This window comes from Notechis scutatus, chromosome Z (assembly GCF_049901735.1).
Source record: "Notechis scutatus isolate UNSWTSFEM ecotype Mainland chromosome Z, rNotScu1.2, whole genome shotgun sequence".
Lineage (NCBI taxonomy): Eukaryota > Metazoa > Chordata > Lepidosauria > Squamata > Elapidae > Notechis > Notechis scutatus.
In genome coordinates this window covers 59,788,519-59,805,604 of record NC_142025.1, presented here as the reverse complement: position 1 = coordinate 59,805,604, position 17,086 = coordinate 59,788,519, and the positions used below count along the sequence as shown (strand labels likewise).

Genomic DNA, 17,086 nt, shown 5'->3' with positions numbered 1-17,086 from the left:
TTAAGAGCTAATATTCAAGTTTCATTTCTGTCTCTCAAAAATTTATAATAAAGTGAAATCATGATTAGGGCATATCTTTTAAAACCCAGCCTCCACTTTTAATTACTATCCCTTATTAACCATCTAAATAAGTATTAAACTCTATAAGAGCTATATTTTTCACCTGGTGACTTTCATCTGCATTTGTGGATCTGGAATTGGAACAAAGAATTCCATAAAAATTGAAATACATTATGAAAAAAGAAGTGTAATGTTACACTGCTAAACCATATGGGAATTATTAATCTGAATATGACTATTCCTTCTTATTCCTATTTAGCTATGTATAGTGGGATTTGCATCTTCTTGTTCCTGGCTATGTTGTCCCTGAACTCCTTGGGACAGCAAACATCTGGATCTCACCATGCAATGACAAATCTCGAGCAGAGTTTGGTAGAAAATCACCGACATGCCCATATTCCAACCTCAGGGAAACCTGTCCAGTTGGTAGATGGCAGCATTGACCAAAAGGCCAACCTTGGAGCTCTGTTAGCCAAATATCTCCAGCAAGCCCGAAGAGGTATACCTTTTAATCATTTTCTGTTCCAAGCATTCTTTGGTTTTAAAGAAATCCTATTTCAAAATTCAATACATAAATAGATTCAAACTGAAGTTAGAGTGACCTCATTCTGTCAGACATGTGAGAGAGGAAAGGCCTTTACAACACCTCTGGAATACACTAGTTTGGGAATGTGGCAAAGGCATTAAAGTTGTCTTTTATTAGCAATCTACACAGTTATGCAACTTTTCCCAAGATGGCATCATCCACACACACATCAACATTCTAAGCCAACATGGGAATTTGCTTAGGTGAGTTTCTTCAAATGCATACAAGAATCACTGTTTCCCCAAAGCAGAAGAATAGTAAAACTCCCTCTTCTCTTGTACATATCATCATATTTTTCTCAGTTTCATTCTCCTAATATGACTATCTTAATCCAGCAATATCATTATAAATCCCTTTCAGCAGATATAGCAAAGAAATGAGAAGTTTACATATCTCCCCATACCTGAAGATCCAGAACTGAATAAGAAAGAGATGATTGTTGAGGCTGCAAGCCTTTAGACTCTAAAGTTTAGAGTCATTTGTGGAAACTGATTGCAAGTCTAGCTGAAGATCAGTGAGGGCCCCATATGAATAGTTTAGGAAGCAGAATTGTTATCAAATTCTAATCCTTAAATACTTTCTTTAGTCTTTCTTTTTTTTGCAAAGAGGAAGGAAGGAAAGCAAGCATTAGCATCTGCTATAAGGGCTTATGACATACTATACTATCATCAGGCGAATGGCATGAATGATGATTTGAATCGCAAATCACGACAAAGTGATTGATCCTCCCATTTGCATGATATAATGAGATGCGTTGTCACTTATCTTCTCTTATCTGCTAACTCCTCACTCTGAAAGGTATAATTTTAGGTGTTAATATGTTTACATGAAAATAGCATGGTGAAACTCTGCATGTGTTGTTTGCTTCCATTTAAATACTAAATGCTGATTGCACAGTGGGACACACTTGTGGATCTTATTTTCACAGAAGCAACAGAATAAGCCTTTAACTTTTTTTGTCAAGAGAATTCTATGTTCCACCAATCCAGTTAAATTAACTTCGTAATCTTTTCTGAATAATCAATTGGATTATTGGTCCTTCTAAAGAGGAGGAGAAATAAATATGACACAGAATATTAAGATTTAGATTCAGACCAATTATAATTTTTCCAGAAATGTAAAGAAAATGAAAAACAGTAATAAAACTGGATGAAAATTCCTTCCTACAGGATTTTTTATTTTGATTTGTCTATTTCTATTGAATAGAAATCTTCCTGAAATACATAGTCCTTTGCTCCCATTTCTTGGCTTCTCCAGGTTTTTGAGAAAAAAAAACTCAGCATAAATCAGAGGCTTTTAAGGTTCAAAAGTTTATACAGCATCTCTCCATGGATTTCTCTCTAACTCTCTCTTTTACAAAGATCTTTCTTTCTTACATAGTCAGTAGAGGTTTAGTAGAGGCTGAGGAAAAAAGCTTCTGATAAGTGTACATCTCTCATTCATAAAGATATAATTTGTGAGTATGAGATGAAGCTGTAAGCTTTCAAGTAGTGCTAGGTTATTCATGTAAAGATCTATATGCCTTAATTTTCATCCTGATTGCCCATATATATAGCTTTAAATGTTTATATAATTCTTATATTTAAATGTATGCCTGCTTGGAGTTTTTTATGGTTGTCTAAAATAATGTGTGTTCCATTGTTGATATCCACTCAAAATTTTTATTATTATCAAATAATGACTTGTCATAAGGTAAGAAAATAATTGGTACAATAATGAAAATGTCTCAAATTAATGTCATAAGATGGGCAATCTTCCTGTACCAAGCATTCTCTATACAAGTTAGAATTGGAACTTTCATAATTCCCAGTCCACATTATTAAATATATTTGATAATTATAATGCTTGATTAATCTAAAATATCTAGAGGACAATAAGTTAGGAAGCCAGAACTATAATGGATTAGAATTTTCCATTAAAACCATTTTATATATAGTTGAATCCTTAATTCTTGGAGAGACTTTTCTGGTCAGGGGAATTTGCATGTACTGGTATCTTGAGAATTTTTATTCCAGGAGAACTATACACTTATTTTTGTGGGGAGCAAATGATTGTAGAGAAAATTATCTGTTCAAAATAATATTTGTTAGCAGTTGAAAGCTCTGTAGAATCACAATTCAGAAAAGGCTGAAGAATGTCTCTCTTACCTATCACTTTTTGCCAAACTGGCCTTTAAAACCCCCAAGTACAAACGGCTTCACCCTCACCCCTTCTCCAACTGGGAGCCATCCTGCTCCATGGAGGATATCTTCCTTGGAGCAGGATGGCTCCCAATTGAGAATGGGTGAGGGTGGAAAAGCCACATATCCAAAACCATAACTGAAAATAAATTCAATTGTTATTAAGTCTGTTTGGTTGAACTTTCTTCCAAATAAATTCCTTTCCAATTGCAGGTTAAATTACTCCCAAGTTTCTTGAAGCTGTTTCAATCACACTTATTTACAACATCAAAAAGGAGATTATAGGAATCATAGTAGGTGAAGGATAAAACAGGAGTGTTCAGTTAGATTTTAGAGCAATCGTTTTGTAATCTAGGATCTTTTTTTCTTAAGGCAATTTTCCTCTCAGTAGTTGCCTTATGTTTTTTTATTTTTATTTTCATTTGCTCTGTGCTAAGGTGACTAAGATCTCAAGACCATGTCGTTTAGAACATATGTCAAAATCTGCATTTCAGTATCTCTGTGGCAGCAAGCATTTGGTAAGCCTTGGTGACTAAATAATATAGTTGATAAAATAGTGCTTTGATAAATTAATCAAAGATAAAGATAATATTGAATTATTAAAGTGATTACTAAAAATCTTCTAACAGAGATTGCAGTTATTCTCTACCAACTTTATTAAGATCTGGTCTCCTAAGTTCTAGGCAGAAGGGCAAAGTTCAAAAGGAAGAAGAGTGCAATCCATCAATATCTAGAAAATTATAGATTGCCCATTCTTAGACTATTTCCTGAATTAGCTAATTATGACTAGGGAATGGAATCCAACATGGAATAAAGCATACAATGACCTTTTGAAGTTTTCTAATGTTTAAAAGAAATTGAATCAAAAATATCTGTCTCTTGGAAAAGAGACATTCTCTGTCAATTTCTTCATGGCAATCACTCTTACCAATCATAGCAGCTACTAAAGAGCCAGATGGTAGGAGTTCTTTTATTAGGGAGCCAGGGAGGCTGAAGATTAATGGAGAGATCATTCTAGGTTATTCACATGTACCTTTCAGTTATCTCCCATTTCAAGACAATTTCTCAGAAATAAATCTTCTTTTCTTTTGAAGGAGGAGAAGAAATTTTGAAAGCAAATGCTCATTTATCAAATTAAATTAATACTGGTAGTTTTTTTTAAAAAAAAAACCAATCAGGCAGCAGATGAACAGTTCTGCCCTATTTTCTTCAACCTTGACAAGAGATCTCTACATTACCTTTAGAGATAAAATTCCAATTGACAGGCAATAGACCAATATGCCTTTATATAGGTTTAATGGGTTATTTGGGGATCAGGATGGACAGACTTCAGTGTTTCAGAATCTGCTCTTTGTCTGTTTGTGTCTCTCTATCAATTTGAAACCTGATATCAAACTAGTAAGTCACTATCAAACAGTGTCAAAATAATGGTTCAAGCTGGGCTAATAAAGTTTTAAAGGAAAAGGTGCTATATATTTAGCCATGAATTTTTTGATTAGCACCAGAACTAAGCTTACAAGTACAATCAGAAACTAACTGTCTTTTTGTTTTCAATATGATTTGTTTCAGTACCATCCTGGGTTTTTGTCTTTTCTTTTTTCTGGATGTAGTAGAGGTGACAACATAATGAATATGTCCATTGTTGCTACTACTAGGAGACTAAATTTTTAAAATGATCCAGATAGATAGATGATAGATTAGAGATAGAGATAGATATATTGGAACTGTTACTTTAAAATGTTTAAACTGACTGAAATTAGTGATATATCACAATAAATGATAAAATGCAAATTTCGGTATGATCTAGGGTGATAATGTTCACTATCACAGGATATTGATTTTACAACATTTAATGTTCTATACTTGGTTTAAATATCAAAGAATTCATATTATTAAAAATGACTCTGCTTATTTGTATGTTGTCCAATATTTAGGTTCTACTGGAAAGGTCTCCGTGATGGGATTACAGAATTTTGACCCTACCCACAGGATAAGGGACAGAGACTATATGGGCTGGATGGATTTTGGACGTCGCAGTGCTGAAGAATATGAATATTCCTCTTAAAGATTGTGCAACTTTGCTTAAATGAAAATCAAGTCCTTGTACAGAAATATGATTTTCTGTACAAAAAAAATGTTGGCATCCTTTACAAATTGGTGTTTAAAATATATGTATTTGATGTAAATTTGTCTGTAAAACTATACATTATATATTTTGCAAACATATATAGAATTTTCAAGAATGTGGATATATCAGAAGTATTTTATTCATTTTTAAATAATTTTATCATTGCAAATGTTGCTATCCCTTTCTAAAAAATGTTTGCAATTTAACACATGAACCATTTGTTAATTTGAATTATTTCTGTATTAAATAAGAAAAATATCACCCATGGGTCAGATTCAGATACATCCAAAAGTAGTATTATTGTAATCAGTGAGACTTAAATTTGTCATGATCAGCTGAATTGACCACAATGAGTCCTCTCTACATATGACTCAATATTGATTTGATTCTATTTGTCTAGATATTAGCACTATAGAAAAGACATTATGCCAGTACATTCAAAATTTAGTCAAATCATTTTCTAAGCATGTTATGGCCTCTAGTTATTTGATTTTGTGCTGTAAATGTGAAAATTCTGAGAAAATTATTCATGCTAGAATAAACAGAACTTCCCTTGCTTTGTTGCTCTTTATTTGCTTTCCAATGCAAAATCACACATTCTCTCATGACCACATAATTGAGCATAAGGGAGGGGTCGACAACCTTAAACACTCAAAGAGCCACAAAGGTCCTAACTGGAAGCCCCTCTTCAATTCTGGAGCCGACCAGACTCTATGGCAGTTTCCCTTCCATAGAGTCTCCTCATAGCACGGTGTGCTTTTTCCTCTATCTATTCTAACCAAAAGCCCTATTAATTGTGAAGCTGACCGGCAACAGGGAGCCACAGCAGAGGGATGAAAGAGCCACATGTGGCTCCAGAGCTGCAGGTTGCTGACCCCTGGCATAAGGATATATTCCTATGACTAGAAGCAGGGGTGGGATTCTACCAGTTCGCACCTATTCGCTAGAACCGGTTGTTAACATTCTAAGCAGTTCGGAGAACCGGTTGTTAGAAGAAATTACTGTCCTAATCCTGTAAAGAAGGCAGGAAGGAAACATTCTGGTGTTGCTTACAGAAACTGCCTCTCTGTTAACCCTTATTACATTCTTGGCAGGACTAGACTTCCTGTATCAGGAACTTCTCTGGAATTTTTCCCCCTCCTTTGCTGGTACTTTGTTTGTGTGGAGTGACCATTCAAAGTTACAATGGCACTGAAAAAGTGACTTATGACCATTTTTCATACAACTGTTACAGCATACCCACAGTCATGAGAGGCTAGGTGAGGAGATGCATGCCTCGATGTGAGTGATATTGAGTTGGCCATGCCCAGCCAATAACATGAGTACCAAGCCACACCCACCAACTAAGCCATGCCCACAGAACCGGTTGCTAAAAAATTTGAATCCCACCCCTGACTAGAAGGGATTAGAGCACTGTTTTAAATCTGCAAATATTGTTACACTGTTAAATTTTAAAGGTTTTTTTTAAACCATACATTAATTTGAATAAAAAAACAATATTTTATAGCTATAAAACATATAGTTGAAGAGAAGTGGATCAGCAGGAACATTATCAACAGTAATGGTAAAATGATGGAAGGAAGGTAATAACAATATTGGTAGTAGCCCTGGAAAAGTGCTGGGAAGTTTAGGGATGAGCTGCTAGGTTAGCACTAGAAATAACTGACCCAGGCTAGTGGAAAGACATTGGAAAGGTCAAGGGTGGCCAAATTCAAGGATGATACTTATGGATCATTTGGTGCCTAATTTAAGTAACATAGACACTGTTATTTAAATTTAAATGTTAATTAAATCTCTCTCTCTCTCTCTCCCTCCCTACCCACCTATCTATCTACCTACGTGCCAACTTACATCTTTCTGTCTGTCTGTCATCTATCTATCATCTATCTATCTATCTATCTATCTATCTATCTATCTATCTATCTATCTATCTATCTATATCATCTCTATCATCTCAGACCAAATATATCTTACACACATTAAACATAATTCTTCCATTTATTTATTGCTCTTTCAATTAGGGGAAAACGGTGGGAACTTTTAGAGTTAGTTTAATGTCAGCTTTCCAAATGAAGCATCCACCAAAAGCAGAACTCTGAGGCAGGTAGATTCCTCAAAGAACATGTTTATTGGATACATCATATTGACACATCTAGTGAAAACCAACTCTAAAAGACTTTTCCCTAATTAAAAGAACAAATATTTCCCCCCACATATGTCACCAGTCACATTATCCAATGAAAGTAACTGGAAGGCTGCTTGGTCACTCCTCTCCTCCTTCACTTGCACCTGTTGGGATGACCTTGCTCCCACAAGAAAACTTTTTGTTTGATTGGTAGCCGGTCTATCTACTTCCCCCCTCCTTTCCCCCTTTCAAAGTTTGAAACTATGATGCGGGAAAAGATGGCTTCATCCAAGTTTGCTTCAGAGTTGACATAAATATTATTTAGCAAAAAATAAAAAAAGTAATTGATAGATCCTCATTATCAAATGATCAACCAGAAGTGACATGAAAATGACAAAAAAAAAAAATGAAAAAGAACTATTTGAATATGAGGACATAACTGAGTTATTCTGTGTGAGACAGAATTGGTAGAGATAGTGAGCAATTTTTTTCATTGATATGCAAAATTATGAATTAATTTCTAATCATTGATAGAAATACAATATTACACAACTTCATAAAAGAATGATTTTCAGAAATTAGGAGAAATTTTCATTTTGATGCTGCCATGGGAAGTTTAAGAATCATTATGAATATTCTTTAAGTTGTCCAAACATCCTCCAGAAGATTTTGCATATTCCTGTTAAAGAACAAGGTTGGTTTCCAGATAATTGCAACAAAAGAATGGAGAAAGAAAAGCAAAAATTTACATATTCAGCTCATCTCAAAATGCTTTTTTTCTTTTTAGTTCATTTTTGTCTTTTTGTATTTATTTTTTCAGGAATAAGACTACTTAGGCATTTCCCACAGTGCCCAGAGCATGTACTGAAGATAATGTACATACTGCAAGTTTTGCAAGGCAATCCAGAAGAGGAAGCATGCCCAGCAGTATTAGCTTTATCTCTATTGTAAGGTTACATTAGCAAACTCTTGCAAGTCTGAAAATACTATTCCTGTTCCTTTCTTTTATTGTCCCCAAAACTAGACAGGGTCTTTTCTGAAATGCTTTTGTCACCCCTCCTTTGTCAATCTTAAATTTTGTTTATTGGAGTGCTGCCTGGGTTTTAATTCTTCTTCCTGTCTCCCAAAGTCACATATCATTAGAGATACACTGAACAAAGCACCATTTTAGATCAGGGTAAAAAGGCATAAGTAAAAGAGAAATCTCTGAATTTCCAAATTTGTTGATAGTATTGCGTAGTGTACAATACACATTAACAATGAAATTTTAAAGGAAAGGTTAAGTAGATAGGAAGATTTTAATCTATTAAAATTCAGGGCATTATTGACATGTTGTTTATTGCATTCTTTTAGACAATTCTTAGCAACTGTTGAGCCATTAGGAATGAGACTTAAGCTAAATCACCACCATTATCATCACTATAGCTCTTTCTAAGTCTTGTTTCTTTCAAATGCACAATTCCAAAGTCTTCATTAACTAAACATTTTGATAATGCTGTGTCCACAGCCAAAGTGGCACTTGAGATAGGACATGGACACAAAACAACACAACTGAACATTAATATACCCTAACATACAGGAATCCATAACTCCCTATGACCAGATAAAAACTACCAGCGTCCACTGCAATTTCTATATCTCTATGATGGGTGAATTTTAATTTATGGTACCTTAATCTTCCACATTTCAATAAGAGTATCTTAGTTTTGTTAATGTTTTACTCATAAAAGACTGCAAAGCACAATAAAAGTTATTTTATGGATCATTTCATACTCTCCTTATCTATAGGAAAATATGGTGAATTTTCTTTTACATGAATGAGGCATGTAAAAGAGTAGTGGTAGTGATTGTGAAAAGGTAAACATCTGTTATATGTATTTGCCTACACATACCTAATCTTGCGACTTTCAGATGTGAACTCTGATTTCCATAATCCCTTAGTTTATAATAAGAGAGCAATTATATGTGGAAAGGCGAACCATATATACTTGCTTCTTTACCTAAAATTGGGTTTTTAATTATCTGAATTAAATTAATTATTTGAAAAGACCTGAGTCTTCCCCCAAATGACTAATTAAATCTCTTGATCACCCTGCCCCCATCTCTTTATTGAAAGTAAAATCTGGTCTGATTCCAAGCCAGGAGAAAGATGCAGGGAAAAATGAATTGGAAGCAGGCTGCAGGATAGGAGGTCTCCATTTATTTAGGAATCAGAAGCTAAGTGACATAGCAATTGGTTCTGGGACAGCTGACTACTGATCTCGGGAGTGGGGCAATTTTTATCTTATTTTGGGGCTCTGTGATCGAAATTTTTGGACTTGTTGGACAATAGTTTTAAGCAGGGGTGGGATTCTATCGGTTCGGACTGGTTCGGTAGAACCAGTTGTTATGATTCTCCGTAGTTTGGAGAACTGGTAAATCGGGCCTCTGGCTGGCCTTGCCCCTCTCCGTCCACTTCTCTGCTCCCTGCCCAATCAGTCCCTATCACACACGTGCAACATCATGCACATGCATGACATGCCTGCAGCCTTTTGCCTACCCACCCACCCAGCCATTGCTGTCTGCCTTTTGCTGCAGCCCTGCTTGATCCGATGATCTCCCTGGGTGAGTGCAAGCCCCGGTCACCTTTCCCCTTCCCCACCACTTGCCTTTTGTTTTGCCCCTCCCCCCACCACTTGCATTTTGCTGCTGCTGCTGGTCACCTTCCCCCCCACCATTTGCCTTCCACTGGGGAACACATGGAGAGGCTCCTATTGGCTCTGGCCAGGTCATCGTCTGCTTCTCTCACCTGCTGCTCCATCTGGGAGAGTGAGTCTTTCCCCGGGCCTCACCCAGCCATCCCCGGGCCTTGCCGAGCCTTCCCCAGGCCCCACCTAGCCCTCCCTGGGCCTCACGCAGCCCTCCCCGTGCCTTGCCCAGACCTCCCCCAGACCTCGCTGGGCGTTGCTGGGCTTCCCCCACCTTGCGCCCATCCTGGGCTTCCTTCCACCTGGCCACTGGCCTCTTAACATGAGCAGAGGCTGCTGGTTGGGCCTCGCCCAGCCCTCCCCAGGCCTCCCTGCTGCCCTCCCCTGCCATGATGCTCCAAAAGAGAGGGTGGGTAAATGTCCCAGGGCTGCTGCTTTCTTTGTTCTCCCACCGCCCACTGCTCTGGAGCTCGCCGGATCAGTTCATCCCAGACCAGGTGTGTGTATGTCACAAGAGAGAGTGGTGTGTATGTGTGTGTGTGTGTGAGAGAGAGAGAGAGAGACAGAGAGACAGAGAGACAGAGACAGAGACAAAAAAGGAAGGAAGGAAGGAAGGAAGGAAGGAAGGAAGGAAGGGCAAGAAAGAAAGAGCATGAAAGAAAGAAAGAGCAAGAAAGAAAAAGGAAGGGAGAGAAAGAAATAAGAAAGAGAAAGAGAAAGAAAGAAAAATAGGAAGAAAGAGAAAGGAAAAAAGGAAGGGGGAAAAGGAAGAGAGAAAGAAAGAGAAAGAAAAACAAATAGGAAGAAAGAAAGAAAGAAAGAAAGAAAGAAAGAAAGAAAGAAAGAAAGAAAGAAAGAAAGAAAGAAAGAAAGAAAGAAAGAGAAATAGGAAGGATGGGAGAGAGAGAGAGAGAGAAAACTCTGTGCTATTATTTTTAATTGTTCCATTATTTATCATATATTAATATTTTACACTATCCTTATACCTAGAGTGATTTTACTGCCTTTTTTTGCCCAGGTATTTTTCAGGGTTTACATGTCTGTAGCTCAGAGCATAAATACATGTGTGTTTAACAGAGGTGAAAGGGACTAAGGAGGTCTTCTTGTCCAACCCCCTGCTCAGGCAGGAAAACTGAGGATGCCAAACTCTGAGTAGAGGTCCTGGGAAAAGTGTCAGAACAACAGAATAACACTTAGAAGGGACCTTGGGGGGAACTCTATACCAGGGGTCCCCAACCACCGGTCCGCAGACCGGTACCGGTCCGTGGAACAACTCCTACCGGGCCGCTGAGCTTGTTGGCGCCGCCATCTTTTTGATGAAAAGTGCTTCCGGTGAGCTTTTCCTGGTAGAAAGCTCACCGGAAGCACCTTTTCATCAAAAAAGATGGCGGCGCCAGCGCCCGGTGAGCTTTCGGGTAGAAAGCTCACCGGAAGCATGTTTTCATCAAAAAGATGGCGGCGCCAGCACTTCCGTGAGCTTTTCCGGTAGAAAGCCATTTCTACCCGGAAAAGCTCACGAGCGAGCGCCGCTATCTTTGATGAAAACATGCTTCCGTGAGGTCATCGGAAGCACGTTTTCATCAAAAAAGATGGCGGCGCCCAGCTGATGCCGGTACCGGGCCGCGGCGCCCAGCTGATGCTGGTACCGGGCCACGGCGTAGAAAAGGTTGGGGATCACTGCTCTATACCATTTCAGAGAAATGGCTCCAGTCTTTTCTTAAAAACCTTCAGTGTTGGAGCACCCAGAACTTCTGGTGGCAAGCAGTTCCACTGGTTAATTGGTCTCACTGTCAGGAAGTTTCTCCTTAGCCTTAGTTTGCTTCTCTCTTTGTTCAGTTTCCATCCATTGCTTTTTGTTTGCCTTCTGCTTCTTTGAAAAATACATTACCGCCACCCCTCTTTCTGGCAGCCCCTTAAATCTTGCTGCCTATCACACTTTTGAGCAAAGCATGTAAACCATTTTCTCCTTTCAGTGGTCCATGAAAGTACATCTATAGTACATAGATAATAAAGTCAAAAATGGTGAACAACATTTTTACAGAATTATAGATAAGTTGAGGCTGGGTGTGACAAGGAATGGCTGGGAGGGGAGGGGACAGGTGAGGCACCCCTTGATGTGAGTGACATTGAGTTGGCCACACCCACCCAGTCACATGGCCACCAAGCACACCCACCCAGTCACATGACTAACCAGGCCACACCCACCCAGTCACATGACCAGCAAGCCACACCCAGCCATTCACGTGACCACCAAACCACACCCACAAATTAGGCCACACCCACAGACCCGGTTGTTAAGAAATTTGAATCCCACCCCTGGTTTTAAGTCTATGTCTTTGGTTATTCTGATTGTGGTGGCTTGGTTTCTGTTGTGGCTGGGAGGTCATATCTGTCCTTGAGCTGGGTGGGGAATGTAGATTTTAGGTGTCTTTTGTCTCTCTGCTTTTAAATCTGATTAATTCCAGCCTTATGTGAAGGCTGTAGCTGAAGGTGTTTTGTTTATGAATGGAAGAATTTGTAAAACTAAACATCCATTCACAGGGGCTGATTACTTGAATGGAAGAGAATAGGGAAGCATTTCTTTTCTAATATGTGGGGGTTCTTATATTAAAAGGGGGAATGAGGATTCTCCGTACATTTTCTATAAAACCTGGTTTCCTCTAATCAAATCTGACATTAGAAGTCAATCTAAATGACATTAGAAGTCAACCTAGATGGTATAGGCAAGTTAGGAGTATTTTTTAAAGGAAAGTTTTAAAAAATATATGCAAATACCACAATGTTTTTATAACTACATCTACCTACATAAAAACTACAAAAATCAATATAGGGCAAGCAATGACATTCCCTATGACATCCTAAGAAAGCAAAAGCTAGACTTCTAAGAAGCAAGATGAGAAGTGTTGACACTTTTAAACAAAGAGAAAACTCTAGAGCAACTCTAGAGAAACTCTCATGGATAGCATGAGAAAACAAACATCTGTGAAAAGTGCACTGAGGAAGATCTTAAAGACCAGGTTACGAACAGATCATGGGTTTGTTAAAAACAGATCATGCCAAACCAATCTTATTTCATTCTTCAATATAATGACTAAATAAGTAGACCAGCAAAATACTGTGGACATAATATACTTAAACTTCAGCAAGTCATTCAACAAAGTAGACTATAACCTACTTCTTGGTAAGCTAGAAAAAAGTGGAATAGATAGCATCACCACCAGATTCGTACCTGGCTGACAAATCTTACTCAACAAGTAGTCCTTAATGCAGGGTGTCAGCCTTCAAGATTTTCTCCCTTTGCTTTGCATCTTTCGGCTGTCATAAGTAACGGGGGGAGGAGGGGGAATGGTTATGGGAAGTGAGCTGGAGGTGTTACAAACCAGAACTGTATAAGCTGGGGGGGTAGATTCTTGCTTAGGTTTCTATTCTATGCTATGTGCAGCTGCAACTCTTCAACAAAATATGTCAAGGTCAACGGACAGAGGCCTCATCACCATCTGGAGATGCCCACATGATGATATACACAACTTTTAATTGGATGAGCTTATTGAACTATTGGGGGTGGGAATGTTGCCATTACTTTGTATATGTGATTTACGTGCCCATTTTCTCAGATTCAGAATTCTTTTGTTGCTACCACTTGATTTCCAGTAAAAGATATCTTTTCTCTGATTAATGGAGTCTAAGTATTTCTTTCTTGGATTTTGAATGGAGCACCAGCTGACAAGTAGTGTCAAACTCAAGGCCTGCGGGCCAGATCCTGGGAGTATCAAGGGACTGGCCCACAGTGCCTCTGGCTGCTAAAATGGGCTGCATGTGTCCCCCCGTACCTCATTTTCACCCTCCATGGTCTCCTGCAGCACTCTGCCGGCTGAAACTGGGCTGAAAAATGGCCCCAAAAAAGGCTGAAAATATGCCAAAAATAGGCCAAAAAATGGCCCGAAAATGGGCCACGCAGCCTGTTTTCAGCTGACAAAGTACTATAGGAGGCATCCCACCCCCCTGCTGTCCCCCCCACCGCTGTCCATCGCCACCACCTGCAGAGGAGAACTTAAAATGCTGATCCGGCCCTTGAAGAAATCCAATTTGACACCCCTGCCTTAATGGGTCTACATCTACATGGAGGTAAGTAAGTAGTGGGGTACCACAAGGTTCTTTCTTAGGCCCAGTACTCTTCAATATCTAACTTAGATGAGGGAATAGAAGGGGAATGTACCAAATTTGCAGATGCTACTAAGCTGGCATGAATAGCTAACACCCTAGAAGATAGGCTCAAGATTCAGATGTATCTTGACAGACTTGAACACTGGGCCTTATCTAACAAAATGAAATTCAATGTAGAGAAAAGTAAAGTCTTACACTTAGGCAAGCAAAATCTAAAGTATACATATAGACTGGGTGAAACCAGGCTTAGTAGCAATAACTGTGAGAGGAATCTTGGAGTCTTAGTGGGCAACCAGCTAAATATAAGCCGGCAGTGTGCGGCGGTAGCCAAAAAAGCCAAATGCAATCCTAAAATGCATTAACAAAGGGATACAATCAAGATCAAGTAAGGTACTAATACCACTCTATAAAGCCTTAGTAAGACCACTAGAATACTGCATTCAGTTTTGATCACCATACTATAAAAGAGATGTTGAGTCTCTAGAAAAAGTGCAGAGAAGAGCAACCAGGATGATTAGGGGACTGGAGACTAAAACATATGAAGAACGGTTACAGGAACTGAGCATGGCTAGTCTAGTGAAGAGGAGGACTGGGGAGACATGATAGCAGTGTTTCAGTATTTAAGGGGCTGCCACAGAGAGGAAGGGGTCAAACTATTTTCCAAGGCACCTGAAGGTCAGACAAGGAATAATGGATGGAAATTTATCAAGGAAAGATTCAACCTAGAAATGAAAAATTTTCTGACAGTGAGAACAATTGACCAATGAAACAGCTTGCCTTCAGAAGTTGTGGGAGCTTTATCACTGGAGGCTTTCAAAAAGAGATTGGACTGCCATTTGTCAGAAATGGTATAGGGTCTTCTACTTGGGTGGGTGGGGGTTGGACTTGATGAGCTACAAGGTCCTTTCCAACTCTGTTAATCTGTAAATCATAAAGAACATCTATTTACATGGTCACAAAGAGTAAAAAACAACTGTTTGGCATATAACCAATCAATGATCTTATTAGATTGTGGTTTATGGTGTAATCTAGCTTAAACATGAATTTCTCCCAGTTTGCTTGTTTAAAGTATAGAATAGCATAGGTTTTAAGATGTAACAGACAACTAGCTCTTCCGGTTTGCAAGGTTTCGGCGGCGGCAGGGATTCGCGACACCGCACGATCCCTGCTGCGTTCGCTGTTAAGGTTCCCCGATCCGCTTGGATCTGGGGATATAGCTGCCCCGTAGAGGCAGCTGAAGACAGGGGGAGCCGGGAAGGGGTTTGGGGGTGTCGCAGACCCCCTCCCCAGCTGGCAAAAAACCCCTTTTCCCGAGGCGGAGGAACGGCGGTCAGCAATGGCCGCCACGAAGAAATCTGCAGCCGGACAAGCAGGTGCAGGAGGGAGAAAGTTTGAAGAATTGTGAAAGTTGCTTTCAACCGGGACAAGACAAAAGAAAGTGACCTGGAACCTTGAAGGTTGCTAAGTATATATTGTTTCTAGTGAGAGTAACAAGCTGCGAATATTCTAAAAGGGAAAGTTTTTTTTTTTTTTTGTTCCACTCTCCTTCCTAATGTGATAGCGGATGGGAAAAACTCTTTTGGCTGTGAGTGGGAAGGGAGAGGGGGAAAAAAATTGGAGCAAAATTTGAAAATAAGGAGAAGATTGCCTAGAACTTTAAAGAGTTACTAAACATCAATAAGACTTCTAAAAAATATATTTGAAAGAGAACTTTGTGATTAAACTTTAACTCCAGAAAGAGAAAGTGAAGAAGAAGGTATTTAAAAGAAACAGCCTGTTTGGATTGTTTGGTGAGTTTGGAACTTTTGAGAATTATTTTTGATTAAAAACATCTGGGTGGTTGTTTGGAAAAACTTTTTCTCTACACAATGGCATCATTTGTGGATGGACTGAAACTTGTATATGAAAAATATGTAAAAGAAAAGCAAGAAGGGAAAGATGTTTTTGGCACTCTTTTTCAATTTTTAGAAATGGCGGTTTATACTTATGTGAAGCAGAAGGAGCAACAGGATGATGGGGACAAAGAAGAAGCCATCTTTGATGAACAAATAACTTTGGTTGGAGAAGGGAAAAAGAAAGAGAAAAAGGAAAAGAAGATTTTAAGATCAGGAAAAACAACCCAAAAAGAGAAGAATAAGGTGAAAAAGGGACATTATGTTAGGAAACAACAGAAAGAGGGAAAACAGAAGAAAAGGGAGGTGGAGAGACAAGGGGTTAAAGAGGACAAAGAGAAGAAGCAAGGGAGAAAGGAAGGGATGAGAAGCCTTAATGGTGGGGAGCAAGATGTGAAGAAGCAAAAGTTTTTTCGAGATAATGGATAAATCTTATTGAAATTGGGATTCTAGAAAGGTACATAAGATTGCATTTTTATATTTGTATTTAGAAATAACCATAGAAAATTGGAAATAATATGTAATTTAAAATGTGATAAAATATTTAATATAAACTAGTGAAATTTTTGTTAAGAAAAAGGGAGTACTGTAATGAAATATGATTTAAGACATGTGATGTGGGGGGGGGATAATTTTTGGAAAGCATAAGTGTTCCCACAAAGGCATGATATTTAATTGAAATGGATAAAATGTTTAAGATATAAATGATTGTTAATATTAATGATTAGATTATGGTATATTAGCGAATTTTTGTGTGAAATGAGAGATTTGAAGTAGAAGAAGGAGGAACATCGTAATGAAATAATGAGCTATAATATGTGAGGTGGGGGGGGAAATAACTATGGAAAATAGGTGCTCCCATAAAAGTATGTGATTTAACTGAAAAGTAATGTGTTAGATGTTTAAGATATAAATGAATATCAATATTAATGAATAGATTTGTATTATTTTTGATAATATAGTATAATTTTAGAATGTACCAGACAGAATCCCAATGTAAGTTATGTGTTTTATATTAAGTATTATAAATATAGGGGAAGGAGATAAAGGCATCATACTCCATTTAGTGTACAGGAGAAGTTTTTCTCCTTTTTTAAGGAAGAAAAATAAATGGGTGGTTGGAAATAGAACAGACAAAGAATAATAAATATTATGATTCGAATTGAGAGGAGATAAATAAAATAAAATTGAGAAAATTTAAAAGTGAGGAGAAGTTATATAGAAAATTGAAAATGTTAATAAGATATAAAGTGGTATGTAAAAT

At 38.1% G+C, this 17,086-nt stretch overlaps 1 protein-coding gene across 1 annotated transcript; it reads left to right on the top strand.

Annotated features, from left to right (window-relative positions):
* Positions 1–321: 321 nt before the first annotated feature.
* Positions 322–5,511, top strand: CCK (cholecystokinin). Its single transcript, XM_026678470.2, has 2 exons — positions 322–559; positions 4,761–5,511. The coding sequence occupies exons 1-2, from the start codon at positions 322–324 to the stop codon at positions 4,889–4,891; spliced, it is 369 nt and encodes a 122-aa protein (XP_026534255.1). The 3' UTR covers positions 4,892–5,511.
* Positions 5,512–17,086: the final 11,575 nt, after the last annotated feature.